This window comes from Ptychodera flava, unplaced genomic scaffold (assembly GCF_041260155.1).
Source record: "Ptychodera flava strain L36383 unplaced genomic scaffold, AS_Pfla_20210202 Scaffold_64__1_contigs__length_706160_pilon, whole genome shotgun sequence".
NCBI lineage: Eukaryota > Metazoa > Hemichordata > Enteropneusta > Ptychoderidae > Ptychodera > Ptychodera flava.
In genome coordinates this window covers 298,653-312,581 of record NW_027248386.1, presented here as the reverse complement: position 1 = coordinate 312,581, position 13,929 = coordinate 298,653, and the positions used below count along the sequence as shown (strand labels likewise).

General features: G+C 35.9%; 1 protein-coding gene across 1 annotated transcript in view; it reads right to left on the bottom strand.

Moving 5' to 3' along the window:
• Nucleotides 1-292: 292 nt before the first annotated feature.
• The window catches only part of LOC139128685 (uncharacterized), a 43,368-nt gene continuing 29,731 nt past the window's right edge, over nt 293-13,929 (bottom strand). The window contains exon 3 of the mRNA XM_070694421.1: nt 293-532. Coding sequence (XP_070550522.1) covers nt 380-532 — 153 coding nt within the window. The 3' untranslated portion in view covers nt 293-379. The remainder of the gene's footprint in view (nt 533-13,929) is intronic.

The following is a 13,929-nucleotide window of genomic DNA, read 5'->3' as shown; positions in this document are numbered from 1 at the left end:
CCGTCCATGAAGACAAGCGTTGAAGATAACCGACACTTAAATCTTTTACGGAATATTTTTTTTCGAAGCGAACGCTATGGTTGTAGAATAAATGAATTAAATTGCTAACCAGCCGACAGGACCAAATACAAATTTGAACTAATGATGTACTATTATCGGTCATCGTGCAAAATGATTAAATTATTTGAATAAAGTCGAACGTCATATGAACGGTTGGTCACTTTCTTTGCGAACAGACGTCGGCCATCTTAGCATAATTTGCTCTCTTACATTTTAAAGTATTGCAGCGGGATTGTATGACCAGGACACAATAAAATGTCACAGCATCATACGATTTAGTGACTGTAAGGTTTAAGTAGAAGAGAGATACGTGAAATTGTTACAGCATTGTGATTCCGATATCAACATCGGAAACCGAGTCACATTTACTTACCTCATTCTTAGCATTGACATCTGCACCATGTTTAATCAGCACTTCAGCGACGTCTGCATGACCTACTCCAGAAGCCGCATGCAATGCTGTTGAATTGCTCTACAAAAATGTAAACAATGTTAAAATTGCAATTCACCAATAAGAACTAAATCATGTCGGCATGGTAACAGGTATAAACTGACAGAAATAGTGAAATTCAATGTCACAGTAATCAAGGAGTATGCTTTCATTGTGATGGGAAATTAACAAAACACACAGCTTGCATATTGATATTTAAGGTGACAAATCAAATAAGAAATAAAAACTAGAAACGTAAGCAATTGACTCATAGTTGTCATTTACAAGAAAATGTACGAATAAACAAAACAATGAGCTTTGGATGGTCCATAATGACGACGCACTTTAAAGTCGTCTTGAGTACATCGGTCATATATGTATTAATATCTATACTTTGTAAGCCTTTAGGTTGGTAGGTATCGAAAAAGTCGCTTAATCATTATTTATTGTGTCTTTTTGTCCGTGTATCTGTTATACTTGGTCGGCATGTTCAAAATGCTGACCAAATCATTTTACAAAGCACTAATTAACATGAAAGTGTCCGATCGAGTAATGGACATTCAGAAAATTTGAAATCGAAACACGTAAATTGTCGGCACGTTAATCGACTCTCTTTAATATTGCTAATTGTACGTGACCATTTCAGCCGCTCGTGAACTGTCATTGTCGAATCATTTTCACATATACAGATTTTCTCAGGTTGCGAACGATTGTAGCTCTGAGTCGATGAGCAAAGTTGGCCGTTGGGTGGCAGATTGATTTATCAAAACTCTTGCTCTGCCCCCCTGGTAACAATACAGAATCAACTTAAAGATAATCTACTGCATCGATTATACCAAGTTGACGTTGATGACATGGATATATAATCCATTTGGATTGATGATACAACCATTACATCTTTCATAACACCTTTAGATAGCGATAATCAGTATTAGAAAATATTGTTGCAGGAACAAAATCCTTGTATATCGTTGCAAGCACCAGTAGAAAGCAGAATTAAAGACAATTCAAAGTTTTGATTTGCAAAGTCAAGGTTAGCTTAAAGCTCAATTCGTTTGGTCGAAACCGTAGCATTAACAATGGCAGATTGCTAGCCTTTAGGTACAATGGCTTAGGAAATCTTCATGTCGGATTGTAAGCTGAATATTCTTCTTTGTTTGAAAATTCCTCATGATATGCTACTCCTTGTTTCATGCGTGTTGCTCTATTCTGGTGTGCTATTCTGTTCTATATGTCTCTATAGGATAACAATTGCACTGAAATTCATGTTGATAAAGTACATTTTAATTTTAACAATATTGACGGTCAACCACTTACTCTCTCAAAATTGCAGGTCGTTCAAGCATCATAGTTTTAGACAGACATACGTGCATGAGAATTGAGACATAGTATTTCCCAACTTATGTATGTGAAGTCGACTTTACGAAAGAAAGCGTTATCTTGTCTGTCATAGAGTAGAAACAGAATGTACGATTCGAAAATTGAAAATAAGTAAAAAATCTACAAACTTGATGTTTGGACGAACTGTTGGGAATGAAATTGACTTCGAATGACATTCTGACTTTACCACTAATCAGTCAATCAAATGTATGTGAAACTGTTCCGTGAGCTTAAATGAAAAGAATTAAAATTCACATCTCTTCATCGCAACATATTTTGTACTTTAGACCTGTACTTGAAACTTTAAGTCATTCTTTACCGGGTTTCAAGACGTGTCATGTTTCTCAGAAGGTCCTGCTCAGATAAATAATTCAATTTATCGATATTTACGATATTTGTCATCGTCTGAGTAAACATTGAGTATTTGACCATTCTTATTTTAATTTTTTAATAAATACAAAAGTACTGTAAAATAAGAATCAAATTTAAAATAAAACGATTCAAAATTTCTTATAATTATGAAATCGTTAATTTTACAGCAAACAACTGGTCCCATGCATATTCACGCGATACTGTATAGTGATACTGTCAACGGTGACATTGTAAAATCATTATCCATACAGACTTGCTCGTGAAAACAAATAGACTCTAGCCATGATATTAGACCCTGCTAAGGCAAAATTATAAATCGTACTCATACGTGTATGTTGCGGTTGATCACTTTTTATGCTAAGGAATCATAGTATGTGTCACGACTGATCAGACAACTATCAGTACACCCTGAGTCGATGATTATCGGAAATGTAATTCATACATCATTTAGTCGCTACATCATTTACAATTATCGAATTCTCGCCACTATGAGCATACGGGTGTGCAAATATACAAAGTGAAACGTAATAAATATAATTGTATCACAGAAGATCGAGAACGTGGAACTTGAGCTAGGGGACTCAATGCCACCGACGTTTTTGCTCCATTTCAATTTCGACGGTCAGCGTTACAAAAACATTTAGATGACCAATCCTGCTGTCCGATATCGCCTCATAATGGGCTTATTTCGCAAAGGATATTTATATTGTCTATAAATAGTAAGAGCCGCGGAGCCTATGTCAGTAATGGTGGAATTACTGTATTTTCGTTTCGTTTCGTTTGTACCTCAATTGTCATGAAGACTTGCCAAAATTCTGTGGACATTGAACAATAAGTAAAGTACAAGGACAAGGGTTAGGAGCAAAATTCTACCTAGTCCTAACAAAAGCGTAGGCGAGTCCAGTCTATATTCAATACTCTAAAGCGTTGTATGAGACTTCGGATTATCTGTGTTCGTATAGGCATGATTTTTATCTGTACATTGCTCAGAAAATGGGAAACAAGGGAACCCTATTAGCCTTAGAGGAGGGATGACTTACATATACCGCTATCCCAGAGATGTTTGCTCCCATGAACTTGTTGGAAATCAATTATTTTCTCAAAATCTGTCAGATATATATGGTTATAACAGGCGCATACTTATCCGATGACATTAGTATAGCCCTAGACTTGAAGATCAGTCACTCGAGGGCGCTCTCTACGCCCCCGTACAACTAGACGCGGTCTGTAACATTTCTGTTTGGCAACAGAATTTTGTTGCTACCAATCAGATTCACCGAGAAATTTATTGGCAGTTTTGAGGTCTGTGTCACTCGCATAGAGCAAGCGAAGTGCATGAAGGCAGGCCCTTGAAATTTTCTGTGCTGGAGAGAATGTTCTCTTTTTTGTCGGTATCACACCTCAACCTGGGGTGAGCAAATCATAGATGTATAGGAGCTGCCCAAGTCAATTAGCCCCGAGCTCAAGGATATAGCATTTCACCGTAGGGCAAGTTGTTGTTGTTGTTGTTGTATTTTATTTATTTAAGTGTCCTATGTGGACTTATTCACCATTTAAATAAATTACAATGGAATGTTTTCTATTGCCACATCCAGCCAGCTGGGCTTATAAGACACGTTGAATACCACATTGAAGACAAAAAAGGATACATTATTTGTAAAGTGTGCTTTTCCTTCACGAAAATGCCCTATAAATGTAGTCTGCTACATCATTACAGAATTTTGTCATAAGTATACATAACTTGTTATCGTTGCTTAAGTCATTAAATCTGGCATATCAGTCAAATCTTGTCTAAAAATGACTTACGGTAATCTTTATACAGAGTACATTGAAACAAAAAATGAAATCATCTTCAACATGAAGAGGACAGAATTCGCATAACCTCTGTTCAACTGCAAGATTACTGAATCTCCCAGTTTCTATTTTAAGTGGGAGTATGCCCGTCCTAAACTGGGCCATGAGAAAACCGCTTCGCACGAGACATACAACCTGTCAAATACATTTCTTTTCCGTATTCCTTTTAAAAATACAATACGTCCTTAATTTTGACTTTGTTGCACATCTAGTTCCCATTTTCTAGCATAAAAAATTCTTAACAATTCACGAGCTTCTTCTAATTTTATCACTTCTCGGTTCACAAATTTATTTTGAAAGCCAATTTCTGAGAAAACACTTTTATATCGTTAGACCAAAGCATAATCCCACAGAAAAACTGATTTCGTTATTCTGTTGTCTGGTGCTTTCAACAGTCTATTCCAGAAACGTAACATATCAAGCTTTCGACGAAAACTTGGGTTATCCCAACCCATATCTCCATTTAAAGCCAACTTTGGTGCATATTTATGTACACCCATGAAATATCTCAATGCTCGATCTTGTATTGTGTCACAGTTTTTAAACTGACCAAATCCCCATATCCCCGTACAGTAGTCCAAAATTGGAACAACAGGGAATTATACAAGGTAGAAAAAGTATTGTAATGGAAATCTATGGATTTTAGAAATGACAGCTCCTAAAGCCCTTCCTGCTGAATTGCATAAGATTTTTGCCGTTACTTCGTAGTCTAAAAACTCATTGAAAACCAGACCTAGATATTTATACTGAGACACTGTTTCTAAATTCCGTCCTTCATATTTAAAAATAAAATTTGACAGCCTGACATTTTTATTTCTAAAATGAACAACTTGTGTTTTGTTTTCGTTTACTACCATACGCCATTTTTACACCAATTTTCTAAACACTCAACAGCCTTTTTGAGATTTTCTTCATTTTCAGCAAGAATGACTTATCATCTGCGTACAGCAGAATTGCAACCTCTCGGTCACCAACTGGAACTCCAATATGGAGGTTATTTACCTCTTTAGCAAAATCATCCAGATTAATAGAAAAGAGTGTAGGAGATAGTACATCTCCCTTTCTAACACCAAAATCTGTTGAAAACCAAGGGGAAAGTAAACCATTTACATTAACACAAGAAAATGGGTTCTCATAGAAACTCTTAATTGCCTTGTACAATTCGCGTGAAACACCATGTACAAGTAACTTAAAGAAAAACATATCTATATTTACCCAATCAGATGCTTTTTTTCATATATACAAAAGCTGCAAATGTGGACAAACCTGACACCCTCCTATTTCTGATAATACTTGTCATAAGATATATATACTCGATACAGGACCAACCTTTTCTAAAACCATTTTGCTCATTGACTAAAATATTTTCTGCATCTAAATAGTAAAAAAGTCTATTATTTACAATCTCAGAATACAATTTACTCACAGTAGGCAAAAGGCTTACTCCTCGATAATTTAAGGGAACTTGGGGATCATTCAATGCATTTTGGGGTATTGGTTTGATTATAGCTTTTCTCCAGATACTAGGTATGTTTCCAAAATGAAAATAAAGTTGAAATAACTTGTGAAGCAATTTAATTGCAGTAGGGTTTTTGAAGATCTCATAAGGAAGTTTGTCAACGCCAACTGCTTTATTGAGTTTTGACTTATTTATTAGATTCATTACCTCTTGAAGTGAAATATCACAATTCAATAGGGGGTTAACATGATTACTGTCTAACTGCCATTCTAACTGATTTTTACAACTCAAAATATGTTGGTAGAAGTCCTCATCGAATCCAGTGTCTCCCGTGACAGAAAGGCTATAGAGATCTTCAAAGTCAGATTTCCATTTATTTAAAACTGAATCAACATATGTTGTGACGTTATTGTTTTCTGCGTAAACCTCCCATGGAATATCATTTTTTTGCTCTAGGACCCAATTTATTAATGTGACTCCAAAACTCAGTTGGATTCTGTGTGTTTAAATTTTCAATATCCATCATAACCTGTCTTTGGTATGACCTCTTCAGCTTTCTGTAAAATTTGTCAAATGTATGTTGGGCATTCCTAAAATTTTGTTTAAATACCAATTTCTGTAATTTAGTACCTGGACATCTCATAAATTGTTTCTCTTTTTCTCTCATGTCCCTCCAGAGGGCAGTCAGTTCTGTATTCCAGAATGGCTTATGTACTTTGAATTTCTTTGAACACACTGGGACATCCCTGTACTCTAGCGTAGCATCCATTTCAGAATAAATGCTGTCACAAAATTTATCATATATAATATCTACACTCAATTAGTTATTCCAAGATGACTCAATTGATCTATTAATTCTATAATAGCATTTCTGGATAATTCCCCGTCTAGAAATCCATTTGGTATATTTGAAACCTTATATCGCCTTGTCTTTTCACCCCTAACTACGGGATTCATTGAATTTTTTCCATCATGCTCAAGCTCTCTTGTCCCCATTTTGAGTGTCAAACTGAGTGATATGGTAACGCACAATCACCAAGAAAGCAGTGTAAATCATACGTATCAATTAATGCAGTGACAGAATCCACAGAAAATTCATGACACAAGTGTACATTATCACATAGTACAAGCATATAATCTACGACAGATTTTCCTCTATAGTCCGGCAGCCAGTGGGGTAAACCTTGCTTTGTGGTCTTAAGTTTTTGTTCTTGGTGGATTTCGTTTTTCAAGACCACCACAAAAGAAATATAATTACTGGCCCTCTGTCAGCATTGAGCAATTTGAGAAAATTAGCATAATCAAAATGGCCGCCAGCTTATTGCACTTTGTATGAGAAAGAAGACTCAAATGGCTTTATACATACTGTAACTTTGTTTTTCTCGTTTAATCCCCAAGCAGTTGCTGACGGCAAACTGGAACATAAATATTGGCATATATTATTTGAATGACATGCTAATTTGCATAATTTCAAGATGGCGGCTAGCTGTAAACATGTCTGGCAGCCAGCTGCTAGTGGGGTAAACCTTGCTTTGTGGTTTTAAGTTTTTTCTTGGTGGATTTCGTTTGCCAAGACCACCACAAAAAGAAGTATAACTACTGGCCCTATGTCGGCATTGAGCAATTTGAGAAAATTTGCATAATCAAAATGGCTGCCAGCTTATTGCACTTTGTATGAGAAAGAAGACTCAAATGGCTTTGTACATACTTTAATTTTGTTTTTCTCGTTTAATCACCAAGCAGTTGCTTACGGCAAACTGGAACATAAATGTTGGCATATATTATTTGAATGTCATGCTAATTTGCATAATTTCAAGATGGCGGCCAGCTGTAAACAATTCTTTGTTAAGCGTTACTCTACATTATGATCATTTACTGTACTTTGTGCAGTTATTTTAATACAGTAGCTACATCACTGTTTTAATAGTTGCACGTACATAAACTTCTTTTTCTGTTGCAAATTTAATGTTGATAAACAGACATGTAAGCAGCCGACTAGTTTAGTTTTCGCCCATTGTAGAGTACTTGTCTGTTTACTTGTAAAAGACATAAACTGATGCCGACAGTGTTCTGGTAATTGTGTTTCACTCTGCCAAGAGCCTCTGTTATGTTTCTAAGTAAGTTAGTGATCTTTATGCCTTGGCTAAAACCAACCTGAGTCGTGATTTTCTAACCGAAACAATGATTAAGTAAGGTGGGAACATTTTCCTAGCTCGACTATCAATGCATTTTATGTACATTTAAGAAAAAAAAACGTTGTGATTTACGCTACTTTCGAGGTTGATATGGAATCTGCTGACGTCACATTGAATCCATGATTAGTCACACTTTGTGTATCAAAAAAAGACTATGGGTTCGGAGTACAATGACTTAGAAGATATTTCCAAAGTTACTCGGGTTCTCTACTGGTAAAAAGAGGAAGGCGGCTCAACACACCATACTATTTTTGGGGATGTTCAGTTTTTTCGTATGTTACTCTTAATATGTGTATTTTTGGGGGGTTTAATTTATTTTTGGATGTACTATGACGATTCGTCGTTCGGTCTGTAGTGTCAAAAATCATTTGTGATCCATTTTAACGTGCATTTCGAAACTCTTAAATGTGAGTTCTTCTTCTTATCCTATTTCGTTCGTGTATGACCTCTAGAAGTACATTGATCATTTAGTAACGAAACTATTATTGATATATTTGGATCTGAATCCAATCCAGTGTGAGATTGTATATTTGTATTGTGTGTGTATGGCCTGTTTTGCTTTGGATATTGTTGAACTCTCTTGTTCTTTACTTATGTGTTTATTTGTTTGTTTTTTCTCTTTTTCGTTGATCTTTTGCGTTGATTTTGGCTCTACTACAAGTAATTCATCTTTAAAGTTTTGTTTTTCTTGTATGCTATTATTGGTTTTTCAGGGAACAAAAACTGAAGACGTTCATCGCTTTCAATTATTTTCCATTTCATTGTTAGTGCTTTTATATCGTTTGTTCTAATTTGTGGACTGTATTTGGTTACGTATGTAAATTAGTTTTGTTATTCTTGATTTTCCCTAGTTTGAGGTACGATTCGCACTTTGTGTGCCCAACTCCTTTTTCTGACTGTGCGATTTCTGTGGTCTTATAACCTTGTTTTTGTTTTGTTTTTGTTTTTTGTTGAAAATTTAACTTTCTTGTCAAAGTCTTGGTTATTATTATATGCTGTTACACGGGCATATCTCAGCAATTTACCTTAATTAAACCAGTAAAAATACCTTTTGGGTCGCACGAGTTTCTGTCTAGATATTGAAATGGTCCGTTATTTTGGTGTGAGTTTTGTGTCGAGAATTCTCCCTTTATTGTATCGTTGACTTTGTAAATCATAAATGACACTTTGAGTAGAATACTCTATTGTAAATTTGAAAGTTCAGAGTAACTTATTGATGTTAGCCATAAATTCACATTCAGCTCAGTTTCTGTTCCCATATAGATCATGAAAACATCATCTCTGAATCGTTTCCAAGAGGAAAGTCTGCTTCTGTGTAGTTTAATGACCTCAGTTTCAAGGTTGTAGAATGTTGTATCAGCGATTTCCGGCGAAACTGGTCAACCCAGGCTACAGCCACAAATCTGTTGGTTGACGTTTCTGTTAAATTCAACCGTGTTATGTTGCAGAAATATTGTAGTTACGGTGGCCCAAAACTACCGTTCTCCGCATTCAAAGTCTGCGTCGCATTCAAATGTTTTCTTATATTATGTCTCCGCATTCAAAGTCTGCGTCGCATTCAATTTTTTTTCTCTCACATATGTCTCCGCATTCAAGTCTGCGTCGCATTCAATTGTTTTTCTCTTACATAAGCTTATGTCTCCGCATTCAAAGTCTGCGTCGCATTCAATGTTTTTCTCTCACATATGTCTCCGCATTCAAAGTCTGCATCGCATTCAATTGTTTTCTCTCACATATGTCTCCGCATTCAAAGTCTGCGTCGCATTCATATTCTTTTCTCTCACATATGTCTCCGCATTCAAAGTCTGCGTCGCATTCAATGTTTTTTCTCTCACATATGTCTCCGCATTCAAAGTCAGCGTCGCATTCATATTTTTTCTCTCACATATGTCTCCGCATTCAAAGTCAGCGTCGCATTCATATTTTTTTCTCTCACATATGTCTCCGCATTCAAGGTCTGCGTCGCATTCAATTGTTTTTCTCTCACATATGTCTCCGCTTTCAAAGTCTGCGTCGCATTCAATTGTTTTTCTCTCACATATGTCTCCGCATTCAAAGTCTGCGTCGCATTCATATTTTTTTCTCTCACATATGTCTCCGCATTCAAAGTCTGCGTCGCATTCAATTGTTTTCTCAACAATGCTGACTATAGGTGGCGTTTTCCGCGCATGCGTTCTACCCACTTTGTCGGCAACACGGAAGTGCGAGAGTTATCATCGATTGTGTCCTTAGGCAGTGATATCGTAAATGTCTGTACTTTATGGTCACTACCCTTGCTCAAGTCTAACTGTACAAGGTGGCTAAAAGGTTAGTAAAGTTGTAAATGTGGATTAGCTGTAACTTTAAATGATTTTACATAGTATTTTGTTCTATCATGGAGGTATGTCGCCAGTTGTATCTCCTTCTCTCTCAATACATCCATGGTTCTATCAACTGCCGTTTCTCGTATTTTAACTCCCACATGTATTAATGGCCAAAAAGAATAAGAAATTGTACTTTTAGTACCAGTAGTTAAAAAAATTCGTGAAACGTATTCGTGAAACGTTTAGAAAGTTTATGTATTAAGGTTAATGAATTTTGAAGCCCATAATTTCAATGTTAATTAACCTTAAAATGAAGTTTGCCTACATGTACGCGATATAGAGCAATCATACACTGTGACGTGGAAGAGACCTGTAACGGGATTCTGTATTAAAAAATTGTTGATCTAAAAATACGACAGATTCACCTCTAATAGAAGATTAGTGAGTGCTTTTCTTATTCACAAAGAATGTTATGTTGAAAGTCTGACACTGTTTGCTATTGAGAATGGCAATTAGAATTTGACAATACTACAGCTGTTAATTCAGCCATAGATAGTAGGGGGGGGGGGGTCTTCCCCTCTAGCTACTGTCTATGATTGAGCTCAGTTTGCTTCATCAACAGAAGACTTTATAAACCAGATTAAGAGGTTATGGGGAAAGAATTCAGAGATATTTTGATATATTTTTAAATAATTGTCAAAGCTACAGGGATTGTTCCTTTTATCGGTTATTATGTAAAAATTTATACACGTGTCAAAACTGATTATGCCTTTAATATAGCACAAGTTGTAAACCAATGGAGTCCCCTGCAATTGATAATGTTTCAGTGCAATGAAATAAGTACATACTTAAAGATTCTTAACATATTCTCATGGACCTTGCAGTTGTGCAAGTTGGTGTGAGAATCAGTGATGTCAGACCCAGTATTTCTTAAGGAATTTGAAAATGGTGAGTACCCTTTACCCCAAACCTAGGTTCCGATTAAAATCGAATGTAGTGATGCGCTTGGTATTTTCACTGTCAGCGATGTGGTCTTTTACTTCTGCGTTTCCTCACCTGACACTCCATCTGTACTTGTGGCTTTAATTTTTCCTCATTTTTAAAAGTAAACTACTCAGCCAATCACATTGCCGCCCATTCACCGTTCTTAGCAAAATGCCGTAAATGCCATGTTTGCGGATCGTAATACTCTTACCTAAATAAACAAGCATCACACTACATCTGATTTTAATCAGATTGGGACCTTGCATGCCTACAGTAAGTATTCAGAATGTTGATTGAGTTGAGCTTCCTTTCATAACTCGGGTCCTATGTTTATGCATCAACTGCATTCCAGGATGAAATGAAAGTAAAATCAGATCACCCTTAGAGTGTCAGAAACTGTGCGCTGGACCAATGTTTTTCTGTGTTTTCTCAATTTATTGCTAAAACTAGTTTTCAAGTGTATGTTGGTGTATCATTTCAAATGTGACAGAAAAAAAGTTATATTTGAGTAGATTTAGTTGATGATGAAATTGTTACGGAGGAACTCATTTTCTTTTTTGTACCTAGATGCTGAGGCAATAAAGGCTTTATGGCAGGGTGGCTACTCAACTGCAACAATTTTACAGCTGCTAGAGCTACACTATGGTGTTATATTAAGGTAATTGTGATGAACTTTAGAGCTTGTCAACATAATTCGACTGCCATGTCCTGATCATAAAAGTACAGGCTGTTTTATGATGTAGGTTCATATGTCAAATTGTTTTCTTGCAATACCATTTCAGTATAAAGGAGTGTGTATCATGTACAAAGACAGGAGAGTTGCCCAAAACCAAAGGGCAGGTAAAGAACATTGCGTATAGTATAGTTGTGAAATTACTGCACTATATTTGATTGACCTTGTTAGAGATATTAAACAGATAACTTACATGAAATTTAACGAATTCAGCATTGAAAATCAGAGTTACCACACTGAATTCTGTGAAACTTGCCTTATAGCAGTTGTTTTCATACAAAGTAAACTGTATGAAGACACCCAGCCTTATAATAAACTGCTAATTTGCATATTTAATAAATTGTTGCAATTAGCGATGTGGTTTTGAAATTATTGCACCATATTTGATGAAACATGGTACAGATATTGATCTTACAGTCTGACATCTGACTGTATCGTGAGAAATGTGGCAGTATGATTCTAATAAACAGTTCATTGCATAGGTAACACTATCGTGCAGTTTACATTAAAAATACAGTTACTACTGCCTTCTGCTTTTAGCACAATGAATAGTGAACTGTTCAAACATATGCAGCATTTATCATTTTAAGTTCTTATGTTTATGAGTTCCACGTTCAAATCCCAGTTAAACCTCCGATTTATCTGGTATAATGCATTTAAAGAGACAATAGCTGTAACTTTTTAGGATTTTTGCACAGATTTGGTTTTGTATGTCACCTACAGTTTCTTGTTTTACTCCCTAATGTTGAAACACATGGTATTAGCTTTTCAAGACAGCGTGTATATGTGTAAAGTACAATATTATTGTTCACAAATTAATTTAAGTCTGGACTAAAATTCACTTGTCAAAGCAGTCAACCGGTATACATGTACAGGCCGTGTTGTAAAGCTTAATTCTGGGGTTTCAGCATACTTTGGGGAGTAGAACAAGAAACTGCTATTTATATACCAAAACAAAAAATAGGGAAAAATCCTCAAAAGTTACAGCTACTGTCCCTTTAATTACTGTCCTTCATGTTATCGCAGGCACACAGGCGTACATATGTATGGGTAAGAGGAAGGCAGAAAAAAAATGGTAGACACTAAGACAATTATTTTTGCTCATATTAGCATTTATTGTCCCTGAATAAGTCCTTGTGCTGTAACAAACATAAGCTCTGTATTGAGGTTTGGTGATAAATGTAACAGTTACCAGCGAAATCATATTTCAATTAAATTGCCAGACTAAAGAAACAACAATTGTGGAATTGTAAATATGGAAATATTGGAAGTAAGTAACATCAAATAAATGTACTTTCATTTTTTGTTCACCAAATATACAGCCGCCGCCAGCTATGCTATAGGCTGAAAAAGTTGAAGTTGAACAGAACATCAAGGGCTAGTTACCATGAGGTTCATAACGCTATACAGGTAAGTAGAATTTTTACAGCTCCCTCAGCTGTAACTGTGAAGTTTACTTTTAGTTTTGTTCATATGCTACAGTTTTTTGTCAACTTCGCAAAGTATAAATGATTACAGGAAAATACAGAAATGAATACAGTGTGAAAATTCATGACTGTATCCAGTGCTGTGAACACATCACTGAAACATGGATGTATTTACATGACTGTGTCCAGTGCCTGATGATTTGCAATATTTCAGGGGCTGCATATTTTCAGGAATATGAGTCAATTTTGATGTGAGATGAATACAGGCATAATGGGCTACTTTAATGACCCCTGAGTGACCTTACTTCCTAGCATTTTTGTTGGTATGGGCATATACATAATTCAAATTTTCTCGTTTTTGTCAAAGAGAAAATTCAATTTTTGTTGTAGGATGAATTAGAGTGCCCAAATTGAATGGTATGGCTGACTGTTGCAGAGTTTGAACTAAATATGGCTTACTCATACCACCAATAATACCAGGATGTAAGGATCACACAGGGGTCATAGAAGTGGGCTATTGTGTGTGTACATTGAAAAAAAAATAGGACCATGTCACAGGTCTGTATTCACAGATTTGTAGACAGTCCTGTATGTACAGTGATGGGACAGGCAGAAATTTAAGACCCTGTCACAAATGTAAAGATACACACAGTGCCCATAGCACTGTGTACAGCGATACCTTAACAGCACCGGCCACAGACCTGTACACCAGCCCATGTCACAGGAATGGGA